The 27,491-nt window shown below is 39.2% G+C and overlaps 1 protein-coding gene across 5 annotated transcripts in view; it reads right to left on the minus strand.

Moving 5' to 3' along the window:
* Window positions 1–716: 716 nt before the first annotated feature.
* The window catches only part of ATP2B3 (ATPase plasma membrane Ca2+ transporting 3), a 135,094-nt gene continuing 108,319 nt past the window's right edge, over window positions 717–27,491 (minus strand). For 2 of the 5 annotated variants that reach the window (XM_075260430.1, XM_075260431.1), the window contains 11 exons: window positions 26,295–26,529; window positions 25,343–25,522; window positions 23,409–23,496; window positions 22,396–22,502; window positions 21,653–21,844; window positions 18,533–18,746; window positions 18,236–18,447; window positions 16,782–16,889; window positions 16,125–16,307; window positions 9,742–9,895; window positions 1,921–2,091 (listed from right to left, as the gene is read on the minus strand). In XM_075260430.1, coding sequence (XP_075116531.1) covers window positions 2,066–2,091; window positions 9,742–9,895; window positions 16,125–16,307; window positions 16,782–16,889; window positions 18,236–18,447; window positions 18,533–18,746; window positions 21,653–21,844; window positions 22,396–22,502; window positions 23,409–23,496; window positions 25,343–25,522; window positions 26,295–26,529 — 1,699 coding nt within the window. In that variant the 3' untranslated portion in view covers window positions 1,921–2,065. Of the gene's footprint in view, window positions 2,092–9,741; window positions 9,896–16,124; window positions 16,308–16,781; window positions 16,890–18,235; window positions 18,448–18,532; window positions 18,747–21,652; window positions 21,845–22,395; window positions 22,503–23,408; window positions 23,497–25,342; window positions 25,523–26,294; window positions 26,530–27,491 lie in introns of all 5 variants that reach the window. The other 3 variants (XM_075260428.1, XM_075260429.1, XM_075260432.1) reach the window with 2 other exon arrangements.

The raw sequence follows: 27,491 nt of genomic DNA on the forward strand, positions 1-27,491 counted from the left end.
TAGCTTGCGTGTAGAACAAGTTCTTTGTCACTGTTTTTGACTGTGAGATTCCACTGGGTGCTAGTAGAACAATATACAAGGTAGGCCAATATTCTCCTTAGCTTCTCCAGTCGGCATACATATGGACGGTAAATTCTTCTGTATATCATCAGCGCTCTTCACCTTCTCAAACGTAATTCTTGAGGCATTTTTTGAAATTTTTGCTTACCAAAAAAGTTCTCAATGTCAACAAAAATACACAAAAATTGCAACATTGTAATGCATAGAAGTGGCTTTTAGGGTGATAATCGGGTATTTTCATGTTGTACGATGGGTGTCTATCGTAATGTATGTACTCTCTTAGCAAATCATTGCAGGTTACTCATGCAGAAAACTAGGACTGAGCAGCACAAGATGGGCTATAGGATGTGAATGGGAAAATGCATTCTCAAAGCAAAAAGGTCCAAGGGAAAAATTTCATGTTAATTTTTGTTTCCTAAAACTCGAGCAGCAGAGATGTTAGAATCCATGCAGTATAACTGTATGTTATAATATACGCCTAATACTTTCTGATATTCACTCTGCTATTCAGTATTGTTTAATTTTAGCTAGTTCATGCCATTTAAAAATTAACATACAAAAACATCTTTTTCTGCAAAAATTTTTGCAGATCTAAATGATATATATATATTTTTTTTATATTTTTTTTTTTCATTTTTAAATTATGTATTTTTTTTTATTGAATGTCTTACTTTCTAACTTTTTTTTATGTCCTAATAATTCAGATGGAAAATTTCTGGGTTCTGACATTTATATTGCGTATGAGATTATAACTAAAGCTATTGCATGATGTAATGATAGGCTATGTTTTATTATTTGGGAGTAGGAAAGGTCAGCACTCCCGCCTTTCATTGGATGATTTGATTTAGAAGGGATTGTCTTCATTGGACGTTCCCTTTTTATAGGTGGGCCCCCTGATTAAATCTGTAATCATAGAGAACCCAACAGAATATTTTACCCTGCAGTGCCACCACAGGATAAACTAGGTATTACAAAGTTCCCATTGAATCAATAGGCTGTTTGTAGACTATATGGACATGCCAGGTCCTCCAGAGCGAGAGACACTCTTTGTAGCTACTCTCCTCTTTGATCAATAGATGAGGGTCTTGAATCAGGGCCCCAATTCTCTGTTAAATTAGAATTCCATAATAGGGTACTAGTAAGAATAATGTGCAATGTGAATACTAAAATGGCCTTGGTATTAAAAAATAATCAATGATTGAATGATTGCCATATAATATTATATATAAAGAGAGTTGGGTTTTTCCCAAAGACTCTAATTTCCTAATTCAATGGAACTTCGCCACACACCGTATTTACACCTGACTTAATGGGCCAACATATAGATTTTTATTACTAATGGCCTTTGTTAACAGGAAGGGCAAGACATTAAGTCAATATGGTGGGAAAACCAACTCGGTGATGACTTTTTTTCATTTTCTTTGTAGGCTTTTTTTTCTGGACTGGAGATGTTGATTCTGGCTGCCGATTACCTTGGATTCTTCTGAATGCCCCCCGATTACAATTTGACCTTTATCTTCCTTGCATGTAAGAATGAAAACAATTACAAGGGCTTGTAATACATTTTGGTCTTCGATAACCTTGATGTGGTATATTGTACATTTAAGCCGGTTCAGCTGTAAATGTTGACTTTGCCGACACATCAGTAGAGGCAAAAAGTTCTATTGTCTTGTTATTCTTGTAGTTTCTGAAGACTAGTTTGGTATTCTGTTAGAGAGAAGTCTCCACACTGTGCAAAGGACTTTCGGGATTGGAAGAGGCAGCCGATTTGCTAGTGTCTGTGGTCAGATAGATGCCACTATCAATGGCATTGTTGTTCTTGTTGGGAGAGGGGGGTGGAATGGACCACAGCACCCTGCCCGGAGGTTCCTCACTATCTTCCACATCGGTATCATCAATAAGGGGGATATTATGGATGTAATCGTTGATAAGAAACTCAGGGGTAGTCATGAAATTGTGAATGGAGGTCTTGGATTCAGGTTTCTCTAGGCCTTCGTAGAGGGAACTACGGAATGCTTTCACCACCCGGATCTAAAAGGATTGGATTAGGTGGATGTAAGGGGAGGAGAAACCCAGTGAGAAAATGGTGGGTAACGGGATGGAAGGAAGTAAATGAAAGGGGAAATATATTGAAAGAAAAGTAAAGAAAAACAAAAGAAAAATTATTAAAAACATTACATTTTAGACAGCAACATTTTGCAAAAATCTCAGTCCACAATAATATTGTATATATGTTAAAATATACTTATATACCTTAAAGGGGCTCTATCATCTGGAAAAATCATTTTTAACTAATCACATCTTTGCATAGCCTTTAGAAAGTCTATTCCACACCTACATTTAGTATGTAAATTGCCTCAGTGGTTTCTGAATAAGTCCATTTTTATTCATATGCTAATTAGACTGGTGCACGATACATCGTGCACCTCTTTGCTATTGTTTGCTGTTTGTATACAGCACAGGCTGATGATGATGACTCAGCTTCCTGCTTGCACACACACATAGGAGATAATATCAGAGACGAGTGCTGCTGGGAACTTCCTGTGCTGGCGGGAAGCTCATTAGCATATGAATAAAAACGGACTTATTCAGAAACCACTGAGGCAATCTACATACTAAAGGTAGGTGTGGAATAGCCTTTCTAAAGGCTATGCAAGGATGTGATTAGTTAAAAATGACTTTTCCCTATGATAGAGCCCCTCTAATATGTACTGAGAGGGGTTTTTTTGATGGCCACTAAACATAACAAAGGGCCTACATTGCTGAAGCCACTTTACAACATTACTTGACACTAGAGGTGCCCAAACATATTAGATTAACTTTGGCCAGTTCTACCGATTTCAGCAGACCTATCGTGACAGTTACTGGTGGGGGTAAAGAAATATTGAGCATGTTGAGGTTTAAATGGCCAATCTTCTTGTTAGTGAACAGATCAGCAGCCACCATAATTGTTTGGCAGGGGGTTACTCATCCCTCCGTCATCTCGAAGACATGAATGCTTCATGTATGGATGTTACTGTGTCAGATACTACAGAGTAGGGCCCCTTTGTTCTAATGACAGGTATGGATCTTTGAGCTTGGTACCCCCTCTAATAATACATGATTCACATGATTCAATTATATATATATATATATATATATATATATATATATATATATATATATATATATATATATAATTTTATTTTTATTTTTTTTATGTTTATCATATCAATCTATATTTTTCACAAAGGGCCAAAATATAACATTACCGTGGACTGACATTCTATAGAAAAATCACATTTTAATGAATATTTGTAAAAAAAAAAAGATGTCTATGACAAGTATTTATGGAAAATTAGAACATACTGACATGTAATAAGAAAAGGAGATGGGCTAGACGATTCATGTCCGACAAGACAAGACAGACCATAACACGTACAGTAACGCTTTACTACTAGACTACTCATTAGAACATACATTCACTATGTGACACCTGACAGATGCAAATGCAGTGAAATGTGACATGGTCGTCAAAGCAAACAAAGTGCAGAAAAGAAAATTAGAAATGCGTGTGTCATACAAAAAATGTTTTCAAGAGTATCCATTGCTTTGGAATTTTTGCGCATATTTCATCATGTTAAAAAAAATGGATTATATTAATATAATATATATAGTAATTTTAAATATACAGTAGCTACAATTCTGTCTGTTGGATAGTCCGGCCCATTTGATCCTGTAGATCCATTCAGCTGGACAAGCGTATTTTTGGCACCTGGCTCAGAGTGGCTCATCCTATTTACTGGGTAAGGTTCACTTATATGGCAAAGTTCAGAGGGTCTGTGGAGTTTTAATACAGTAATGTATATGGGCCTTGAAAGGTTACAACCTTATTGAAACTAAAGTTGTTCATACACATAAGATAATTGTTGGACAAAGATTATCCCCAAAGGGAGGAAAGCATTACCTACATGCTCAATCCCACTCTGCCATTTGCCATCGGAGGACAGTCAAGACATCCCCATACACATTAGAATGTTGACCCCTCCCATGTTTGGCTAGTTTTAAAAGCACTACCAACATACAGATTCAAGATGGCTGAATCCACTGATTTAGGCAGGGCCAGTTGACCAACTATTGTGTATGGGGACCACACAGCCAATTACTGGCTAAGATAGGCCTCCACTGTGACCAGTGATTGGTTGAGTGGCCATTTCCTTTGTTTTAGGACAGAACCAAGAAGTAGGGACCAGTGGAGCCATGAGTCTTGGGGAATTGTTGATTAAGTATGACTTCCTTTCTTTTTTAACCCATTCTGAGCCCATTACAATTTTTTTTTTCCTTCTGGGCAACCCCTTCAAGCTTGCCAAACACCTGAGATAACTGTAGGCCAAGCTGAGAGTAAATATTTAGTAAGGTGAAAGAACTGTGATCAACTTATTCTATCCCCTCCCCCACACACCTAAAAATATACAGATTGGGAAGGCATATTTTCTAAATTCTTGGTTAAAAATCGTAACTTATTAAATTTGCTAGAGTAATAATTATATTTATTAATATTAATAAACCTAAGTCATATTTGTGTTTATTCATTTTTATAATTTTTTTATGAATTAGGCAAAAACCTCTGAATTACTGTATATGAAATTTGAGGTATATGAAAGTACGGTATGACCTATGATAGACCTAGATCATTTCTAGGTTGTTTTTTTTTTTAGCATATTATTTTTAAATATGATTTATTTTTGTAATTGTTTTTAAATGAATTTTCAAATTATTTTAAAATTATTAAAATGAAAAATATAGGATTTTACATGCACTACCTCCAATAGACACTTAGGACAAATTTAAGAAATAGTCAGACAGCTTCTTAAACTCCAAACAAAATGCTTCACAAATTGAGAGATCTAGTGTAGACAACTTTAAGCACTGAACCTGTTTCTCAGAAGGCAGGTGGGGTAGGTCTGAAGAACAGGTGGAGGGCAAAAAGTTGACTTTCATATAGATGATCTATTTTGGAATTTTAGCAATGGATTGACCTCTTTTTTTTAATGAGGATGATGAGGAATGACTATAAAAGAACCAAAAGACAAAAACATGCTATAAAAAGAAACGTGAATTAAGAGTAGCCGTGTACAGTATGGAGAGCCAATGGATGCTTTAAAGAATAATAAGGATGAAAAAAATGTCAAAAATTCAAGCTTTTTTTTGAATGATGGAAATGCGCTCATGCTGCACTTAAGACCCATAGGAAAGGGAACCAAAAGAGGGAAAAAGATTAAAATATTTATCATGACTGTGTTCGGCGTGACTTGTAAAAATGAAACAACAAAAAGGAGATTCAGCCCACACAGTGACACAGCCTTGACTGCCTGGAGACGGCGCTCCAATCCAATCATGCATTTTAGGCACAGTAAACATTCGAGTATTAAAGCCCATCATTGCTGTATAAAGGGACTAGCTTTGATTGACCAGCCTTTTGTGGAGCAAGGATTGTTGCATGCAAGGATATTTTGTGTTCTTCCATGCCCAGGGTGGGAAGAAATGAAGGAAATGAGGTCAGGGGTTAAGGGGGGAAAAAAGCTGATGAAACACTGAGTGTAACACACCTAGATTTGGCAGATAAGTGACTATGAGAAAAATGTGAGACTACAAGCATGATTTTTTTTTGTGAATGTATGTTTTTATTTTATCTTTCAATAACCAATTTTGTAAAATTTTGTAAAATTTTTGTAGGATTTTTTTTTTATACTGGGATTTCTAACTTATACACGATCCCAGTCTGGTTGGGTGAGGCTCAGTGACTTATAAATTAATTGAATACAATTTAGAAACTTATATTTGATGTTCTATGTAAAAATCTTAAATTTTAAATTCATATTTGAATTCATTTTATTAGCAGTAAAATATAAATTTGTAGGGTAATTAACCAAATAGTAATAACTAGTATTTATCATATAATAAATACAATATAATTTGATATTTAATTGTGATATATAATTGTAGAAGCCTCTCAGAAATAAATTGTAAATTTTGCACTTTAGGCTATGGAGCACTTAAGAATATATGGTGACAGATATAGGCAAATAAGCTGAAAGAAGAATGTGCTTAATGGTGAATACAGAATGGCATAAAATCAAAAGAAAAGAAGAACATAGGAGGGAAAAGCATTTCTTGAAGATTAAGCTCCAGCAAAGGAAGAGCTGAGTCCACCAATCCATTTGGTAACTGAAATTCTGAGGGAGGAAAAGCTTGCAATTGTGCAGTAAAAATTGATAATGAAATGCAGAACATTTCCCGAGCCCTTGGTCAAGATCTCATTTCAGGTTTCAAGGAAATGATTTTTTTTTGTTTTTGTAATCTATTTTTATAAAATTTGACTGAACATTTTCTAAATCAGTCATAAATAATATAAATATCCAATTTGAATTTTTATCCAATGTAAAACTTATCACTTATAAAAAATAAAATAATAAAATAAAAGGAATTGTGCAGTAAAATGTTACAAATGCTAATATAAATGAAGTATTAAAAAAAATCTATATTTCAGATGTAGGTATTAAGGACAAGTGGTGGCACCTTCATTAAATTTTTGTCAGATTCACAGCCAAAAAATATGTAAGAAAATATTGAAAAAAACGTAATAAAATATTATATTTTTAAAAATTTATTTTGCTTAAAAAATAAAATAGGACTATAAAACAACTAAGAACTATTTAAAACTACAACTAAGAACTATTTAAAACTGCAATACCAATAGGTTTTAAATCAGATTTGAAATTCATTAATATTTAGATTTAATATGTACATAATGTATACATAATGTAAATGTATTTATAATATTTTTAAATGTGAATTATTTTATTTTTGAGTAAAAAACATAGAAAAGTGTGTATTTTTTATAATAATGCTGTTGAAAAAAAATTATAGAAAATGTGTAATTTAAAATATATAGGTAAATTAAAAATTAAATAGGTAAATAATTTTTTTGTTTAATATTTTCCCTTTAAATATGCCTGAAATGATAAGTCAATTACAAGGGCTCTTTTTTTTTTTTTTTTTTTTTTTTTTTTTTGCACATGATGGCTTTCCAAGGTAACCTGATGGGAAAAAACGGTTGTTAATGGCTTTTGATAATGTGAATTTTCAGAGCTGTTAACGGCAAGTAGGAGATACAGAATGCATCCCAAGCTGCAAAAGCAAGAAAAAAAATATGAAGTAATGTTTATATATCAGCTGTCACTTTGGGCCCATACTCGAAGGTTTACTCTTTCAGGAGATTGACAGGAATTGTCACACTTTTTGCCATATTCTCTTTTTTTTTTTTAATATTTTTTGACTTATTGAAGCTCTTACAAAGTCATGACAGAACCACAATATATGTCTTACCATTTTATAAGTTGAATTTTTTTTTTGTGTGTATAAAAATGAGACATTCCAAGAGAAAAAAAACATGAATTTTCATGTGCTTAGAGCGTAGTGTCATGCAAAAAAGACAAGTAATTTGATGTGTTGCAACCATTTGACATAAATTGAGTATTTCTTTCCAAGATGTTGTCAAGAAAAGCAAACATCCAATTTTATAACCAAATTTTCCCAATTTCTAGTTTTACATGAATGGTTTGGAGATTTTATTATTTTAATATACAATAAGCTATTAAAACTGCAGTACAAGATAAAAGTTTATTGACCAAATAGATAAATCCACCCCTGTATACGAATGGACGATACTTGGCGCATATCTGATATTAAAGTGCTTGTCAAACTCATGGGACACCTCAAGCTGATGGTTTATAGACCAGACTTTAGGAAGCAAATTTTAAGATGGATTAAGATCCATTAAGGTGATCACCATGTCGAAAAGGCCGATATTAGTTGACCTTTGTAAACAGACAGACTGTATGTGCTCTGGAGGATATGTAGACTATGAATTTTAATTGACAGCCTGTAATACTGCATTTTACCTGTAGTGGCCACTGTAGAGAAAATGTAAGACTTATAGTTCCTTCAAAAGGAACGAGGAAGAAGCTTCTGAAGCCACACCTAATTTTAATTAGAATTTTTGTGTATCTTGTTTTTAATAGAATTATTAAAAATATAAAATATTGTTTAAATATTACATTTATTTTTCAATTATGACTTCAGTATAGAAAAAGTATATATATATATATATATATATATATATATATATATATATATATCTTCAATTTGGATTATTGCATTAAAAAAAAAGGTAATTTAGAATATAGAATATTGAAATAATAATAATAGAAAATATGCTTTTTCCAAATGGAATATGAAAATATTTCTAAAATATGCTTGAAAAATAACCGTGGGCTACATTTTTAATTTGTAACAATCTCTCAATAAAGAATAATTTAGCAAATATAATAACAGTAAAAATATGGCTTTTGGGCAACACAGTGCAGCGCTGGAGTCCTGGGTTCAAATCCTGCCAAGGACAACATCTGCGAGAAGTTTGTAGATTTCCTCCCACATTCTAATGACATGTTGATAGGGAAAAATGTACATTGTGAGCCCTATATGGGGCTCACAATCTACATTAAAAAAAAAAAAAAAATATATATATATATATATATATATATATATATATATATATACACATACATGGCTTTATATAAGGTGCTTCCTACTTAAAAAGAAATCTAAAAAATATATAGAGCATCTTAACAAAAAAAAATAGAATATGTATAAAACATGATTATGTGCATAGAATAAGATTTTAATCTGTTAATAATTTTTATTTTGCGATAACAGCTCCCATAAATAAAATGTAGTGAATATATTTTGTCCTTCAAAAATTATTAGGAATAGTAAATAATATTTCAGTATGCTTAAAATAAAATATTTAAAAGTATATAAAAATGTCAAAACTTTGTAAAAAATAGAATAACTTGTAAAGATCTTTTTAAGCTGTTTTTTGCTCAAGTGAAGAGGAAAATATTTTAAAATAATTAATAATTTTTTAACTTTATTAAATTTTTTAAAGTCCAAATTTCAATGATAAAAACTAATATTCCTCTCACCCTGAAGTCTAAACTGCAGATTTTACTAGAATTTTAATTTGCAATGAGTGAATCAGTTTACAGCATTTGGTGGTTGTTATCTGGTACTACAGGTTTAATGTGCAGATTAAAACTAAAACAGAGATGGAAAGGAATTACAGAAGCGACAGCAGAAGCTATTTTGCAAATAGCACATTTGGCCAAAAAGAAATAAAATCTGTTGCAAATAAACAAAGCTGAACTCAGTATCAAATAGAAGCATGGCACTGTATGCACACCAAATACATAAGGGGGTTCGTCCGGGATTAGAAAAAAGGATCTGCTCTTTTTTTTTTTTTTTCTAGGAACAGAGCCACTCTTGCCCATGGTCATGGTCATGTCAGCTGGGTTAAACTGCAATACCAGACACAACCAATGGAGGGCAGCAGTGCTGTTTCTCCATAAAAAAAGCAGACTTACATTTTTCTGATTCTGAACAACCCCTTTAAGAATAAAGGAGAATATGGCTTTGGAAATTATACACCATCTTGACTGAAAAAGACCAAACAAAGCAATAAATAAAGGAAAATCACGGTGAGCAGAAAAATGCAAGACTGCAAAAAAGAAGATAAAATAACGTTGTATAAGGGTGGGTGTAATAAAAGTTACTGATGATCAGTAAGGAAATCGCACTCACTCCCAGCAGTGCTGGTGGTATTGGCAGCAGAGAGAATTACGTGAGTGGGAGTAGAAATGTTTGTTACATCATGGAGCTGGCTGAGGACCGAGGAACGCCGACGCACAGCACCCTGAAATGAACCGCTTCTCTTGAAGGTACTCACTACCTCCATCTGTGGGAGAGAAAATGAGATAGTGTTTCTTTTTTTTTACTTTCTTTTTGTTTCATTTGAAATTTCGTTTCTTTGGGCACATTTGAGAAAAGAGAGAACACTATTAACAATGTATGCCATGTAGGGTGTGAACTGTGCTTGATAACACCTCTGTCCTGTATCCAACTTTTGGCAATTATCTCAACACATTGACAACAACATTTTATCTCTGTCACTAAAACAATGGCATTGCCCATAGAGACTTTCCTAATGCTCAAAATGTAAGCAGCGGCATATCAGGTAACCATTGGGGCCCCACAGACAAACCTGGAATAGGGCCCAACTTTGGCATGACTATCTTCAGTAGCAAGTACAGAACTAACTTATTTTATTTTCACAATACACAGGGATAATGCACACAGTGATGTCACAGTACAGAGGCAACATACACTGTGATGTCACAGTACAGAGGCAACATACACTGTGATGTCACAGTACAGAGGGAACATACACTGTGATGTCACAGTAAATAAATAATGCACACAGTGATGTCACAGTACAGAGGGAACATACATTGTGATGTCACAGTACAGAGATAATGCACACAGTGATGTCACAGTACAGAGGGAACATACACTGTGATGTCACAGTAAATAAATAATGCACACAGTGATGTCACAGTACAGAGGGAACATACACTGCGATGTCACAGTAAATAGATAATGCACACAGTGATGTCACAGTACAGAGGGAACATACACTGTGATGCCACAGTAGTGATAAGGCACACAGTGATGTCACTATGTCACAAGAATGTAATAATTTGTATAGTGAGCTCAGCACAGGGATAATGTGCACAGCAATGTCACAGTATAGGCAGAAAGCACACAGTGATGTCACAGTACAGGGATAATACACACAATGATTTCACAGAACAGGGATGATGCACACAGTGATGTCACAGTAGAGGAATAATACACACAGGTATATCACTGTGCAGCGATAATGTACAGTGACATCACAAGAATCTAATCATTTGGATAGCGAGCATAGCACAGGGATAATGTACATTGATGTAACGTAACAGAGGTAACAAACTGTGATTTAACAGTAAAGGGATAATAAATATAGTGATGTAACAAACCAGGGAAAATGTACAGGTGACATCACAGTAAAGGCATATTCAGTGGTGTCACACCACAGTAATTATCCAGTAATATCTCTAAAGTGTGATATTTTGCATAATGAACACGGGTCAGGCGTATTGCACGTGATGATGTCACACAGGAATAATGAGTACAGTGGTGTCACAGTACAGGGATAATAAAGTGATATCACAGTATAGTGAAATTGTACATAGTGATGTCGTAGTACAGGGATAATCTACAGTCTAGTTACACCACAAGATGTGAGTGTTTAATAGTCATAATGCATATGGTAATGCCATAATACAGGGATAATATCCACAGGGATCTCACAGTAAAGGAATAATGCTCATAGTAATGTCACAGTACAGGGGTAATACAAACGGTGATGTCACAGTATAGGGATAATAAACAGTGATGTCAAAGTGCAGGGATAATATACACAGTGATGTCACAGTACAGGGATAATACACACAGTGATGTCACAGTACAGGGATAATACACACAGTGATGTCACAGTACAGGGATAATGCTCACGGTGATGTCACAGTACAGGAATAATGCAAATATGGATGTCACAGTACAGGGGTAATACACACAGTGATGTCACAGTACAGAGATAATACACACAGTGATGTCACAGTACAGGGATAATACACACAGTGATGTCACAGTACATGGATAATACACACAGTGATGTCACAGTACAGGGATAATACACACAGTGATGTCACAGTACAGGGATAATGCACACAGTGATGTCACAGTACAGGGATAATGCACACAGTGATGTCACAGTACAGAGGTAATTCACATAGTGATGTCACAGTACAGGGATAATACACACAGTGATGTCACAGCAGAGGGATAATATACACAGTGATGTCACAGTACAGGGATAATGCACACAGTGATGTCACAGCACATGAATAATACAGTGACTATCATAACACAGGCATTACACTGTATCATCCCAGTGAAACACATATCATCATGCAGGAATAATGAATACTTAAGGTGTCACTATAATGATAAGAAACATCATCTAAATAATGCAAATAGCGGCGCCACTTTTTATTGTCCATGCATCTGAGTGCAGCTGCTATACATGCTACGCTGGTAGTTACCCCCGTGCTGGAATCTCACTGGTTGCTAGAGATAACACCACTGTTCATGATTGCATTAGGTTTATTACATATCCCTAATCATATACACACAATTTCCCTGATACTTTGGTCAAGAAAAATTGGGGGTCGTCTTTGACACAATTACGTAACAGAGTCTACAGTGAATCTCCGTATTCATCTTGTCACTGTGAGGTTCACAATTCTGTGATGATGGTGGTCAGAGCTCTGTTTTTCTTATACATCCATCATAGAGCTAAATACATTTCTACTAGTGGGCGCTTAGATGCTCACTGCATACTGCTTTATGGCTGGGGTTGATTGGTTGTATTGGTCATGTATTGTCAAAGCAATGTAATAGCTAACCAAGGCAAGAAAAATTGGCAGGGCACAGCAGAGAGGAGGCGCTATAGCTATGGGGGATTCAAAAGGTAACTAATTTTATTTTACACCAACTCCTGTATGAAGGGGAAGGTGGGGAGAGAAGCCTCCGCTGATGGTCTGACTTTTGGTCACATGACTAACTCCGCTCTATGTAAAAGCAATAGGAGTGGAGCAGAGTCGGTGATGTCATAGAGAGCTGGAACGGCAACAGGCTAGACATGGAGACCTTTTTGGGAGACAGCTTCTCGGAGAAATAATCATGGACAGCTAGGCATTCGTGGCTCTCTCTTACGTGGCACTGTGGAGAGAACCATGAGATTTGCTCTCTTGTGGACACGTTACCTTATATTCTATTGGCGCACTGTGGTCCTATGAAAAAACTGTAGATTTAAGAATAGTGAATGGTTGCCTCGGATTAATGTAGTATGTCCTGCAGGTGTACATTGTGGGGTCACTATTACTAGTACCTTGGCATTTCAAAATTTGGTTTAGCTTGCGCCTTGAGTACCACAAATCTGTCAATCTGTCCCTTTTCCCTTTTTTTTCTTTTGGGTATTGGTTTTCGGAAGCCCACCCAAATCCTGGTAGTGATGACAAGGACAAGCAATGATTGGTCCAAGAATTTAATATTTTTGTCAACAGAACTGTCCACGTCACCAAAGCTTGAAAGAGAACATTTTACCACCTTCACCAATTCTAGTCCTTAGCATCTGTTAATAGGCCCCACTCCACTGATTCCAGTGCAGTTGGAATTTTCTCTCTAGCCCCACCATTCCTGAGCAACAAGCACAGTTAGTTTTGGTACCTGATGTGCTATTTAGCCTTTGTCATGTCAGAAGGGCGGTGTCAGACAGAGAGGGGCGTGTCTCAGAGCTCCAATCAGAAACAGCCAGTGTCAGAGCTCGGAATCACAAACCCTGCCTGCTCCTGTCCGACAATACAGAGCCTAAATCTGGCACCAAAACTAACAGCATTGATTGCTCCGGAGTGATGGTGGTTAGAGAGAAAATTCCAACTGTGTCAAAATCAGTTGAGCAGAAGCTATTAAATTATGTAAAGGTCTGGACTTGTTGGAGGTCCTCTTTAAGGTAAATCTACAGGAAAAAAAAGTTTTTTGTTTTTTTTTTAAAAAACTTGCTTAGCTGTAGGACCATCTAGTATTCATATGAACCCCCACATGTACTGAATGGGGTTTTCTGAAATTGTAATATTATGACCTATCTTTAGGATAAGTCATCAATATCAGATCAGACCAAAGATCCTACTGAACAGCAACTTCACTAAATACTAGGCACAACTGTACACGTTATAGCGGATGTGCTTGCTATTGAAAGGGACTGAGCTGCAAACAGGCCACGTAACAAAGGAACGTGGCATCACTGACCCTCCGTTTGTATGATGGGTAACTAAGGCTTTTGGAAGCTTGGAGAATGGCCAAGGCAAAACTACATTTTTTGTATTTACCCAAAGACAAACTTTTAAAATTTTTCTACACAATGTCAAAAAATGTAGCAATACATTATCAAGTAAGGAAAATATATTTCCATTAGAATTGATTTATCTTCAACTTTGTACACCAAAGTTATGTCACAGTACATTGGAAGCAAAAATATTAGAGGCCTAAAGAAACTCATTCAACGTCAAATCTTCTGCGAGAACATGGAGCCACTTCTTGTACCTTGTACCATTGTGTCTGACCCATGTTCTTAAAAATAATCCACACCTGTCTGTGAGTTGTATTTGATATTATAGTTGGGCCCCACTGAAGCCAATACTGTGTGCAATACCGAACACAGCCAGGTGAGGCACTATTTTTGGAAGAATGTGACCATGTACTATACAACTCTTTTAACACCAAATTTTCAACTCCAGTTTCAGAACACATTTTTACTATCAAATATTCGTGTTACCATTGACCTACAATATCACTAATGTTTTTGTCATACAAAGCATCGAAATGTGAAATATAGACATATAGTGATAGCAAGCCCATTGTTAGGGTTGCAGGGTTGGATTTTATGTGCAGAACTTCTAGGTGACACAATGACGTTAAGATGTTGTCCAATTGTCAGACTAATAGGGTAGGGATTCCCCGATTAAAGTATGATAGATCCATTGAATACAATGGGTGACCTTGGATGTCTATGGGCGTTTTCCCAATGATATGACTATTGAGAATTTTCTTATCTTGAAAATTGGACTTGATTTAAATCCAGAAAATGTACAATTTTTGGCTGGAGAATGGCTGGGGCTTAGACAAGGGAGTAGGGTTAATAATCTTTTTTGACAGTGGAGGGGGGAGAAAGTGTTGGAATACTTTAATATTTTATTTGCATTTTCTATATTTAGTTTTTTGGTTGATCTAATGGAAATTTTTCTATCTTGAGGTGAAATGACAAAAATACATATACAATCTGATTGTCTTTGGTAAAACACGGTTTGGGATTGAAAGGGAATCTATCATAGAGTATTAGAGCTCCATCTAGCGGTGACAGGGGCAGTAGAGCCATGATCATTTGAAAGCTTAAGGAATCCTACATCAGGAGCAGCAGTCCGCCCAAAAATGACCAACACATGGATTGTAAGTCTTGTATTAAATGAAAAACTCTCTATATTCTGGATGTAATTACCAGAATTGTTTTAATTTATAAACTTGAAAGAATGGCCCCTTCATGAGCTATATTCCTAAAATATAGAGAGTCCTTGCATCATATATAGGGGTTACTCCACTTAAAAGGGTTGTCCAGGATTTGGGGCAAACTCACGGACTGCCAGGGTGGGGGTAAAACTACAAAAAAAGACTTACTTGTCTATCCGTGGTGTTTTGTTGTCCAGTACTGGTCCCCCTTCCGTCGCCTTGCCAGAAGCTGAGAGGCTCACATGACCACTGAGATGAATTATTAGTGCAACAGATCGCTGGAGATATTGGTCTCAGTAGTCATGTCAACTTCTTGACTTCCGCTGTGGCAAGTTCTGGCAAGGGGAGGGGGGAAGGGGACCAGAACTGGACAATGGAGTGTTGGGAATAGAAGTGTATTTTTTTATTTTTTATACTCACCTCGACCACACCAGAGGTTGGTTCAAATCCTGGACAACTCCTTTAATGGCCTCAATGCTTTATGGTGTTCAAAAACCCCTTTACAACACTAAAAGACACATCTGTATTTTAAATGTCTTGTAGTAGGTGGAGAGCCATGTTATAGATCCAGCATCAGGGTTATTTTATACTCTACCCCACCACCATTATGACTATTGTATTGTAAAGCATTCTCGTGCCCCCTATTATTATAGAGTTGTCCCACTGAACTTCAGAAGACACATGCAACATATTAAAGCCATGATAGATTCCCTTGGAATGGTATAGAAGGGAAGAGTTTGGTTCTGTGTTATCTAATCTCTGTCTCGTTCTCCTTGTCGATCATTCTGGATAGAAGAGAAATGTTATCAAAACAAAACATTCAGATTATTAATGCATGCAAAAGGTTGTCCTTCAGGCATTGTCAACATATCATGCACTACCACCATCCCCCAAGAATCCGCTGTCTAGCTGGTGATCATCATTGGCCTTCAGAGATATCTAATGAAGGAAAGCCATACCTGTGTTTGGATTCGGTTCAATCCACGGAACCAGAGGATCTGACCTCTTCTAAGCTCTCGTTCTGCATGGTCGATTTCTTCTTCATCCTCTGCCATCTCCTCATCTGTTATTTCATCCTTGCCAGGCCCATGCCCTGCTTCCTTCAAACACTTCAACTGGCTGGTGGGAACGGTGGAAATGAGCTAGAAGAGAAAAGGCCATCTAGTTGACACGCTTTATGGGAATACCCAAAAAGTTGGAACTTTGTGACCTTGGCATAATAATATTATTTGAGAACAGTCATTTTAGAACATGAATGGACCAGATCTACAGGGATTGAGGGTTTGACATGCCTGGTGGACCCAGTGTCTAGTAGAATGACCAGGGTAATGACTCATCCCGAGGTCCAATAGAAGATTACCCTTCCATGGTATTATAGCTAGAAGCAATTTCACAGAATAGTAGACAACTGCTAGATTGAATGAAAAGTCCAATCATTGGGACCCCATTGATGACCAACACAGGGGGCTATAGTCCCCACATTCCCTGCAGCTGGAAGCCTGCAACTAAGAGGTGTTGGAATGGAGTGATGATAAAGTACAGCAGTTGGTGAACGTCATGCCTACCGTAACAATTGAGACCATCTTGCAATAGGAATTAAAAAAGTGTTATCTCACCTGCCCCCAAACAAGTTCTCCCACTCCCACAAACAGACACCAGAGCCACTGCTGAGTGTTTAAAGGTGCACAGCTGAAGGGCTTCCCTCCGAACTGGACAATCAAAATCTAAAAGAACAAGGAGCATAAAAAGTAGGAACAGTTTTGATGTTGTGTACCTCCAAACATCTGAAATATACATTCAGGGGCCATTTTAAGCCCCGTGTCCCATTCTTAAAACTACCGCAAAATGTCTGATTTTATACAAATCTGCTGAAGCACACCTCTCTACTGTACTATTTATGGGACAGCCTACAAAAAATGGGATTATTGGGCATTACATAGAGCAAAATGATCTGCATGACCAGTTTTGACCACTTTTATGAATATGTGTATCTAATTTTACAAAAATCAATAAATCATAAAACTTTTCCACAAGACCACTTTTTGAGAAGACCAATCTTGATGCAGACTAGATTTATTATGACAGATTTTCAAATCTTTTATATTCTACCTATCTTGGCCTTCTTCTTGGAGAGGACCACCCAGCGCCGCACCTCCCATGAGGCGACCTGAAGCGACGGCTTCAGGCAGCGCTATGCCAGGGCCCCAGGGAGGGCGGCATTTTTGCTTACCTAAGCCAGTCCAGGACACGCTGTCCTGGACTGGTTTAGCACCAAGCGGTGGATTGGGGAGGCCGCTGGAGCAGCGCTGCTCCAGCGGCCTCCCCTCACGCTCAGGCAGAGAGCAGGTCTGCCTGCGAACGCCACTAAGCCCCACCCCCTTCGCCGGGCGGCTTTCTGTTGTCCGCCTCGGGCGGCGAAAAGGGCAGGTTCACCCCTGGGATCACCCTACCAGAAGATCATTTTTAAGGAGTCTTCTCAAAGAGGTTTCACTGTGGTGGCAGTCCCTATCGTGGCCGTGATCAGTGCATTATCTGTGTATTTCACAGATAGCACACTGACCCATTCTTTTTTATGGGCCCGTACACATGACCTTGAATTTCACAGTCCTCTGTGCTGGCCTATAGTCCAGGCCGCAAAATATAGAACCGGTCTTATTCCTGTTCTATTTTGCGGCTCTTGCTTCCATGGCTCCTATTCATTTAAAGAAAGGGGCTGCAGAAGCAAACATCCGCTTGTCGCCGTGTGCCGCCCATGCCTTTAATACACAGCAAGCCGTTGCACACGGTTATCTGCAGCCAGCTTTATACTTAAAAAATGTAGCGGTTTTCAGCCCCAGGGAACCGCTGACTACAACTATGTGGATAAAGCCTAAAAATCCAAAAAATCTATTTTCTTAATAAGCTATGTGTAGGGAATTTTCATCTCAAATGGGTTTGAGAACTATACATAATACTACATTCTATAAATTGGTGGTCCTAGCTACGCCGAAGTGTCTGCGACTTGTCAGAGTTTTTGCTTCAAAGATTTATCAACAACTCCAAAATTTGTTCAGAATTCGCATCTCCTCACCTGGACTCCGAACGTGCCCAGCACTATGCTACAGAAAATTGGATTTGCAAAAATACCGTCAAAAACATTCCTCTCTCCGTGGATTTTACGGGCGTTAATTTCGTTAAACAACTGCATCATGACAAAGGTGTTAAAAATGATGGTGTAATGTTCAGAAGGTGGCGAGTGCAGAGGGGCGTTTCGGCCACTGTCGATGTCAAAGAAGATTTCACCTGGAGAAGAGGCCAAAGAGTAACATTAACTCCTGAACTGTTAGGATATACCATTGGGATTGGATGTAGACGTAGAGATACCTACCAACGAATAGCAATGTAAAGATAATTACGAGCTGGTAGACCGCATGACCGAGGATGTTTTTCATCATGGTACGAGATATAAGGGGCTTGTTTCTGCCGTACGGTTTGCGTAGGAGCAATGATTCTGTAGGGGGTTCTGTTGCTAGAGCCAGTGAAGCAAAGGTATCCATGATAAGGTTGACCCAGAGCATCTGTACTGCTTTTAATGGTGAGTCCTACATGTGTAAAGAGACAAGTATTACATTATGCAACATGATGTATTTATTGTATTGATTTATTCCAAAAACAGCGCCACCCTTGTGCATAGGCTGTGTCTGGAATGACACTTTACCCCTATTGAAGTGAGTTACAGTAATTACAGTATAGGCTTGGCCCGTGGACCAATTGAATGAAAATAATGTCCTTTTTCCTAAAAGGACAAGTTCAGACCGAAAAGAAACTTGCGGGCAAAGCTCATGAATATTCACAAAATGAATCTTGCAAGGTTCCTCTCTTTCTAATTGAGTTGCCATACCACACACAACCTATGGACCAGGGTGGCGCTGTAAAGCATATGCTTTTTTACTAATATTAATCCTAGTGCAGATTATGTCGCATTACAAGTTAGCCCCAAATTGCCCTATAACATTCACTACAACACTAGAATGCTACAGTGTTACTCAGTTCCCATAAGCACAGTGTCAGCATAGTCATCTAAATCCTTGTGCATTTGGCAAAACTCATCCTAAATGCTGTTGTCTTCTGAGAGTGCACTGTGAATATTTTAGGAAGTCCTTAGCGAGAAAACGGCTCAAACCTGGCCATCTCTCCCACGCAGCCCTAAAAATGTATGCGGTTCTATTCACAGGCCCGAACAACACAAAGGCACAAAAGGCTGCAATTATTTATATTGTAGGAGCTGAGAAAGGTTCAGCATCCGCCGCCTGGAGCCTCTGCATTCCCAAATACATAAATCACGAACAATAGCTATACCAAATGTTATACACAGGAGCCAAAATAAGAATTTTATATACTCTGCCCCCCCTTTCCATCTCTGCCATGATTCCATCTAGCGTTAAAGGGGTCATCCAACTAAACAACCATAGGATGGGTGATGTGCATCTGAACACTGGAGGTCCCAATGATCACAAGGACAAGGGTCCTGTATAGAGATGAGCAAACACTGTTCGGAACAGCCGTTCCGAACAGCACACTCCCATAGAAATGAATGGACGTAGCCGGCACGCGCGGGAGGGGTAAGCGACTGGCCGCCGGCAAAGTGTACGTGCCGGCTGCTTCCATTCATTTCTATGGGAGCGTGCTGTTCGGAACGGCTGATCCGAACAGTGTTCGCTCATCTCTAGTCCTGTATACTCCGTTTTAATAGAGCGACATTCACGCATGCACAGTACCGGTCACACATGCACAGTACCAGTCACGCATGCACAGTACCAGTCACGCATGCACAGTACCGGTCACACATGCACAGTACCGGTCACGCATGCACAGTACCAGTCACGCATGCACAGTACCGGTCACGCATGCACAGTGCCACTCCATTTCTTCTCTAAGGGACTGATGAAGATAGCTGGGAACAGATCTCACCTATCTTCATCCGTCCCATGGACTATGAGTAGAGTCACACCATGCATTTAAATGGGCGCATTGCCACCACTGGTTTCCTGGCAGTGCTTTTTTTGCTGTGGCCCGTTAAGTGGAGCCTTAGACCAACGCCATTTTATAAACGCTCCAGGTTACTACCAGCCTGCTATCGTATAAGCAACAGACGCCATTTTACCAGCTCTCTAACTCACTACCAGTTTGCTATGATAGCAATCCACCTATGGTTGCTGACAACTTCCTCATCTAGAGGGATGACAGATACAATAGCAAGGGATAGGTAGGATTTGGGAAAAACAGTGGACGCTAGTTTAGCAATGCTGCAGATTTGCTGTTAACCCCTTCCCGACATCTGCCATAAAAAATATAAAATAAATAAAAATATTAAAAATTTAAATCACCCCCCTTAGGACACATGTAAAAGTACTTCAAAACTATGAAACAAATGTGAAAGGTTCGCATACAAGAGACTGGTTCCATGGTAGCAGACCTATGCAGATATATAAGCCATTACAGATACTAGGAGGAATTCCAGCACATACTGGATGCCTTTCCTCATAGACATTATACAGTATGCCTCTGATGAAGCTGCTATCACATCTTCCTAGCTGGGGATACGTGTCAGGTGTTTCTATATATGAAGTACGCGTGTGTATGTATTATGTCATATGCTGTATGATGCTATATGGCTTATCACGTGTGATACTGATGAGACCAGCTAAATAAAGTGGACACCATGTTTTGTAGAACGGAGGGTTAATATTTGCCCTCGATTATATACTACGGGGGAGCGTGGTCTTTGTGCCGGACTTCTGCATATGAGAGGACACCCTGCAATATATATATTCTTTGAGGTAGCCTGATATACCCCGCTACGCTCTTTGTTGGGTGGATGATTTGAATACATTTTAATAGAGATTAATAAACTATATATTAAAGGGGTTTCCTGGGCAAAAAAATAATGTTTTAAGAAAAGTCTGATAGTGCTACCGGTATTAATGGGCTAATAAGGGCACCCAAATACGTTTTGAATGATTTCTGGGTTTCTATGTGAGCTCCTGGCATCTTCTGCATTTATTTACATGGGCATCTTCCTGTTCTGTTTTCCTACGACTACCATCAAGCCTTGGGCCACACAAAGCTGACTCACACCACCTCACTGTCTCACTCCCTCCCCCTCCTTTTCTCACTCACACCCCCTCCCTTATTTCCCGAGCTAACCCACCCACTACTAGCTCTATCTTCATAAAATGGGACGTGTCATGTCCCCAATGAATTTGTGACCATACTGCCTTGAAATTAGACTTGATCTGGTTTCTATGGTGGTGCTAAAATGACAAAGCTTCTTCATTGCTCATGGAGAGAGACGTAACTTGACGCTCCTGTGCTCCAATACAAAATCTGTAGCAGTCTCTGAAGGTATAACAGTGTTGTCTTCTCATGTGGACCTCTGGGCCCCCTCAGACAACAGGGCCTATGTTTGCGGAAGGGTTACGGTCATTCAAAATCATTAAATACTGACCTGAGTGATACAGGCCCCAGTAAATGCCACGATCACCGCTACCACATTGACTGTCAGCTGAAACTGAAGAAATTTGGAAATGCTGTCATATACGTTGCGGCCCCACATAACGGCTTTGACTATGCTGGAGAAGTTGTCGTCCGTTAAGATGATATCTGAGGCTTCCTTGGCCACATCTGTGCCTGCCAAACCCTAGATAGGTAAAAAAAAAACATTCAAAAACGATTCAGGGACATAAAAATTGATAAAACCTTTTTGGTATATGAAGGCGCTGGTCAGTTATGTCCTACCAGCGTAGGCTCTGTAACCGGGCCTTATAGTACCATGTGCTAATCTTACATGGTAGAGAGGGGCCCTCATAGTGCCCTCAGGCAGTTTTTTTTTGTTGCCTCCCTCGTTTCGGATTCAGAGGGATGGTTTGAGGGTTAAACTGACTTGTTGCCTTATTCAGCAGATACAGTTCCTGGCACTGTCCCATCTGGCCTGCTTCCGTGTTTCTGGAGATCGCTGTTTTATTGACTGAACCAGGACTCAGGCCTCATTCTGCGTTCTATAGGAATACAATGAACGACTGAGTTCTGGTGCAGTGAATAAGACAGTGACATCGGGCAACTCAGAAGTAGGTCAACAAGTGTTGTGCCAGGCCCTATATCTGCTGAATAGGGCAAGAAGTTTTACCGTTCACTGAAAAATTAGCTACATTTTTGGAAATTGTACTACTTTTAATATATAAAGGCGGTTACCATTGCAAAGCCAACGTCTGCTTTTTTGAGAGCTGGGCCATCGTTGGTGCCATCACCTGTCACTGCCACCACCTGACGCTGTTCACCAATTGTGCTGTCAATTATGCCTGAAAGTGAGATACACGAATGAATCCACAATATACATCAAGATTTTAATTCATTTGGTAGTCCCTGCAGTGCCCCCGAAGGGGAAATGAGGGATTACACATTTTCTATTAAATTCAATGGGGCAAGAAACACTCCTTGTGGTTGCTCTTGACAGATAGATGAATGTCCTGGCCCTCTATTTTAACCCTGTAATTCTCAGCTGCTTTTATAGGATTTACAAAGCATTGCCCCCAGCTACATTATCCACATGGCCACCACATTGCAAGTTCCAAATGCAAAGTCCCCCAAAATCAAATTTATATTCAATCCTATAAGTAAAAAGATCGGACAGGAAATGCAAGGCTCATCTTTGATCAAGCACAGGCTTCTATTTTGCATAAATCGTCATGCTAATAGTATAATATATAATCATAGATCCATGGGTTAATAAGTCTACCCTTTCAGCAGTGTTTTTTTGTGACTTGTAGTACCACCTACTACCACTAGATGTCACTGTTGAAAAACTTTTGCATAGCCCTAACCCTGATTAAAACAAAGTAGTTGCAGAATACATCATGGAAACAATACTTCACATGAAATCTTTTCCCATCTTTTCTGTCTTCATGTATTTATGTCACCTGGGACCATTTATCACGGCTACGTACTGTACAGTGACAAACACTTCTGCTTGAAAATGTCATTTTTACTTTGCTTTCTGTCAACAGCACCACTCTTATCCATGGTTTTGTCTGGAATTGCAACTCAGCTCCATTTATTTGAATGAAAATGAGTTGCAATACCACTCACATCTCAAGGAGAAGAGTGGCGCTGTGTGAACAAAAACAAAACAAAAAAAACCTCACCCTAAATCTCATAAGAATCCTTTTTTAAGAAGAAAAAATAAAATTAATTGGTGATCCGAATACCTTTTACCAGGGTGTGTTTATCAGTTGGTGAAGACCGGGCAAGGACCCGTAACTTTGGCCAAATTTTATCCAGGCGTTCCTGTTCTATCTAAGAAAATCAAACCAGACGTAAGAATAAAGTATCAAAAATTATCCAGATGTGTTAAAGGGAGTCTGTCACCAGAAGCCAACATATTACCCCAGCCCCGCAGGTAGATAGGTTAGTCACCAGAACCCAACAAATCAACCCAGCCCCGCAGATAGATAGGATAGAGTCACCATAAGCCAACATATTACCCCAGCCCCGCAGATAGATAGGATAGAGTCACCAGAAGCCAACATATTACCCCAGCCCCGCAGATAGATAGGTTAGTGTCACCAGAACCCAACAAATCAACCCAGCCCCACAGATAGATAGGATAGTCACCAGAACCCAACATATTACCCCAGCCCCGCAGATAGATAGGATAGAGTCACCAGAACCCAAAATATTACCCCAGCCCCGCAGATAGCTAGGATAGAGTCACCAGAAGCCAACATATTACCCCAGCACCGCAGATAGATAGGTTAGAGTCACCAGAAGCCAACATATTACCCCAGCCCCGCAGATAGATAAGTTAGTGTCACCAGAACCCAACAAATCAACCCAGCCCCACAGATAGATAGGATAGTCACCAGAAGCCAACATATTACCCCAGCCCCGCAGATAGATAGGATAGAGTCACCAGAACCCAAAATATTACCCCAGCCCCGCAGATAGATAGGATAGAGTCACCAGAAGCCAACATATTACCCCAGCCCCGCAGATAGATAGGATAGAGTCACCAGAAGCCAACATATTACCCCAGCCCCGCAGATAGATAGGATAGAGTCACCAGAAGCCAACATATTACCCCAGCCCCGCAGATAGATAGGATAGAGTCACCAGAAGCCAACATATTACCCCAGCCCCGCAGATAGATAGGATAGAGTCACCAGAAGCCAACATATTACCCCAGCCCCGCAGATAGATAGGATAGAGTCACCAGAACCCAAAATATTACCCCAGCCCCGCAGATAGATAGGATAGAGTCACCAGAAGCCAACATATTACCCCAGCCCCGCAGATAGATAGGATAGAGTCACCAGAACCAAACATATTACCCCAGCCCCGCAGATAGATAGGTTAGTGTCACCAGAACCCAACATATTACCCCAGCCCCGCAGATAGATAGGTTAGGGTCACCAGAACCCAACATATTACCCCAGCCCCGCAGATAGATAGGTTAGGGTCACCAGAACCTAACATATCAACTCAGCCCCGCAGATAGATAGGCTAGAGTCACCGCAGATAGAAAGGTTACAGTCACCAGAACCCAGCATATCAACCCTAGCCTGCAAATAGGTTAAGCTCACCAGAGGCCAGCATATTACCCCAGCCCTGCAGATAGATAGGTTAGGGTCACCATACCCCAGCATATCACCCCAGTCCCACAGATAGATAGGTTAGCGTCAACAGAGCCCAGCACATCATTCCAGTCCATCACTGCAGCCCTGCAGATAGATGGGTTAAGGTCATCTGAAGTTGAGTGGCGTTTTCCGTTGTGAATCACTGCTTCCATTTGTATAATGAAAAAATGTACAATATCAGCAAAGAGAAAACACCATTTGGTTTAGGTGACCCTAACCTATCTATCTCTGGGTCTGAGTTTGATCCTGGGTTCTGGTGACACACTCCCAGCAAGTAATAGCAAATATACTGTATGGTGATGGGATAAAAAAAAAAATCCATTACATCACTTGGTGGTCCACAGTTTCTAAGGAGGACCCCTGACTTTATTAGAGACCTATTACACCATATCTATCATAGATAAGACTATGCAAATAGACCATATTAGATTGCTCCATTGACTTCTATGGTCTTATATTATATACTAGAGATATGGGATTAACCCTCAAAATGCTAGAACACAAACCTCTCCTTTCTCGTTCCTGATGCGTCTATTGAACTCTTTCCCTTCCAAGCACAGGAAGTCCTCCCCGGGTTGTATAATGCCGCACTTTGCAGCAATGGCGCGTGCTGTGTTGATGTTATCCCCAGTGACCATACGGACTGTGATCCCGGCACGTTGACATTTACGGATTGCTTCAGGGACCTGAAGAAAGACACAGGTAGCCATGATACGGAGTCCTACTTTATGAAAAGGTAAAACCAGTCCTGTGTACTATGGAGAGGCGCTGTATAGCAGGTAGAACTTCTTGCGACCACATAGCTACATGGACTCAGACAGTGGTCACCCAGACCATGATTATATGGTTGCTAGGCAACCTGGACTCAATAATCTACAAGAGAGGAGGCTACCAAATGTATGGATGGAAAGCGTACAATACTGAATAAACTATGAGTAGTGGGGTACAGTATGAAGCATACTTGTCAACGATCCCTAAACATCTGTGAGGCTCCCAAAAATAGGGGTGGCCTCTTAGACTCGCCTGAAAAGTGGGCAAACTTTCTAGGCATCATAAATCCGCTGGGCTCTCTTAATACATGATGTAGCCACAGTATGTCACAAAAAGGGGTGTGATCAGCATATTAACACGCCCACATCCTCAAAAGGCGCAAGGCCTTGCCAATAGGATCACCTTATTGCTGTTCTCCTAGATATCCAACCCGAAATGTTGTGGAGCATGGTATAAAGTCAGCCATATGCTAAGTTGTTCTGGTTCTTATAGGATAGGCAGATCCCTAAAATTACACACATAGACCCATGGACCTCATAATGGGGTCCATTGTTTTAAGATTGAAACCAGGGAACATGCGCTGATTTTCGTCCGCTGGTTTCAGTTGGACATTGCAATGGAAACTCCGCTGTGAATGTGAACGTAGCCTTACAGTATGATACCCCCCCCCCCCCCACCGTCCCTTACCTCAGGCCTGACAGGATCTTCTATTCCTACCACAGCGATACAAGTCAGATCTCCGACAATCTCGTTCTCATTTTCCCATTCTGGTTCTGGCACTCCTTGAAAATCTCGGTAGGCAATACATATGGTTCGCAGTCCGTCACAGGCCATGGGCTCAATGATTTTTTTAACCATCTCATCACGGTCACGAGGCCGAAAAGTCCGGAGTTCACCAGCACTGTTTAGGATATTTGAACACCTAGCAATGTAGAGAGGATTGGTAAGTTACAGTAAGTGTCAGAACCCTCCTTATACTGAGGTCGCCATCACTACCCCATTACCATTCCCAACAACAAAGTTACCGATCATCAGTTTGAGCCACAGCGCTATACCCTGTTTAGTGGCTGAGAATGGTATTGCAGCTGAACCCTATTCACTTGAATGAGACTGAGCAGTACAGGCCATGTGACATCATTGACCTAAGAAAATGAAGCGTTTCTTGATCAGGGAGGGAGGTGTTGGCCCCCCCACCATTATGATATCAATGATAAAGATGGGTTATGAATATTAAACTCCCATTGAGCAAAAGTCCTGTATTCAGTCTACAAAGAGTGTCCTTTCATCTGGAGGACCCAGTACATCCATACATTACATAGACTGTATAATACTTTTTGTCCTTTATTAAAAACAAGTTTTTTTTATTTTGCCTAAACTTGTCTTCTGTTCTGTTCACAGCATTTAGTGATACACTTTATGGCAGTCTCATGTCCATAGGCAGCAATAGTCTGCAGTCGACTCATCGAGGTCTACAGAAGAGTTTTCTAGCAGGGAAAAAGGAGTAGATTCGACATCATCATCATCAATTATTAGTAATGAATACAATGGTGGATCAGTGGTGTCTATAGAGGTGTTATCTTCTGTTGTAATCCTAATGACCACTGAAAAGACAATCCCCAATTAATAATTCTATTATTAGGCTTAGTGGCAGAATTTAGTTTTGAATTTAAAAAAATTAATTAAAAGTTAAAAAATAATAAATAAATAAATAAATGTTTAAAAATTTGGTTTAAAAAATGTGGTAATTTTCTGGTGACATGTCTGGTCAATAGGTGCCAGGATAAATTTTCAGCACAGTGCACATGCCATACAGTAAAGACTATTGGCTTGTTGCCTCCACTAAGGTCTATGTGCAACCACAAGCACATATGCTGAGTATCAGCA

The sequence above is a fragment of the Leptodactylus fuscus genome, chromosome 11 (assembly GCF_031893055.1).
Source record: "Leptodactylus fuscus isolate aLepFus1 chromosome 11, aLepFus1.hap2, whole genome shotgun sequence".
Classification (NCBI taxonomy): Eukaryota; Metazoa; Chordata; class Amphibia; order Anura; family Leptodactylidae; genus Leptodactylus; species Leptodactylus fuscus.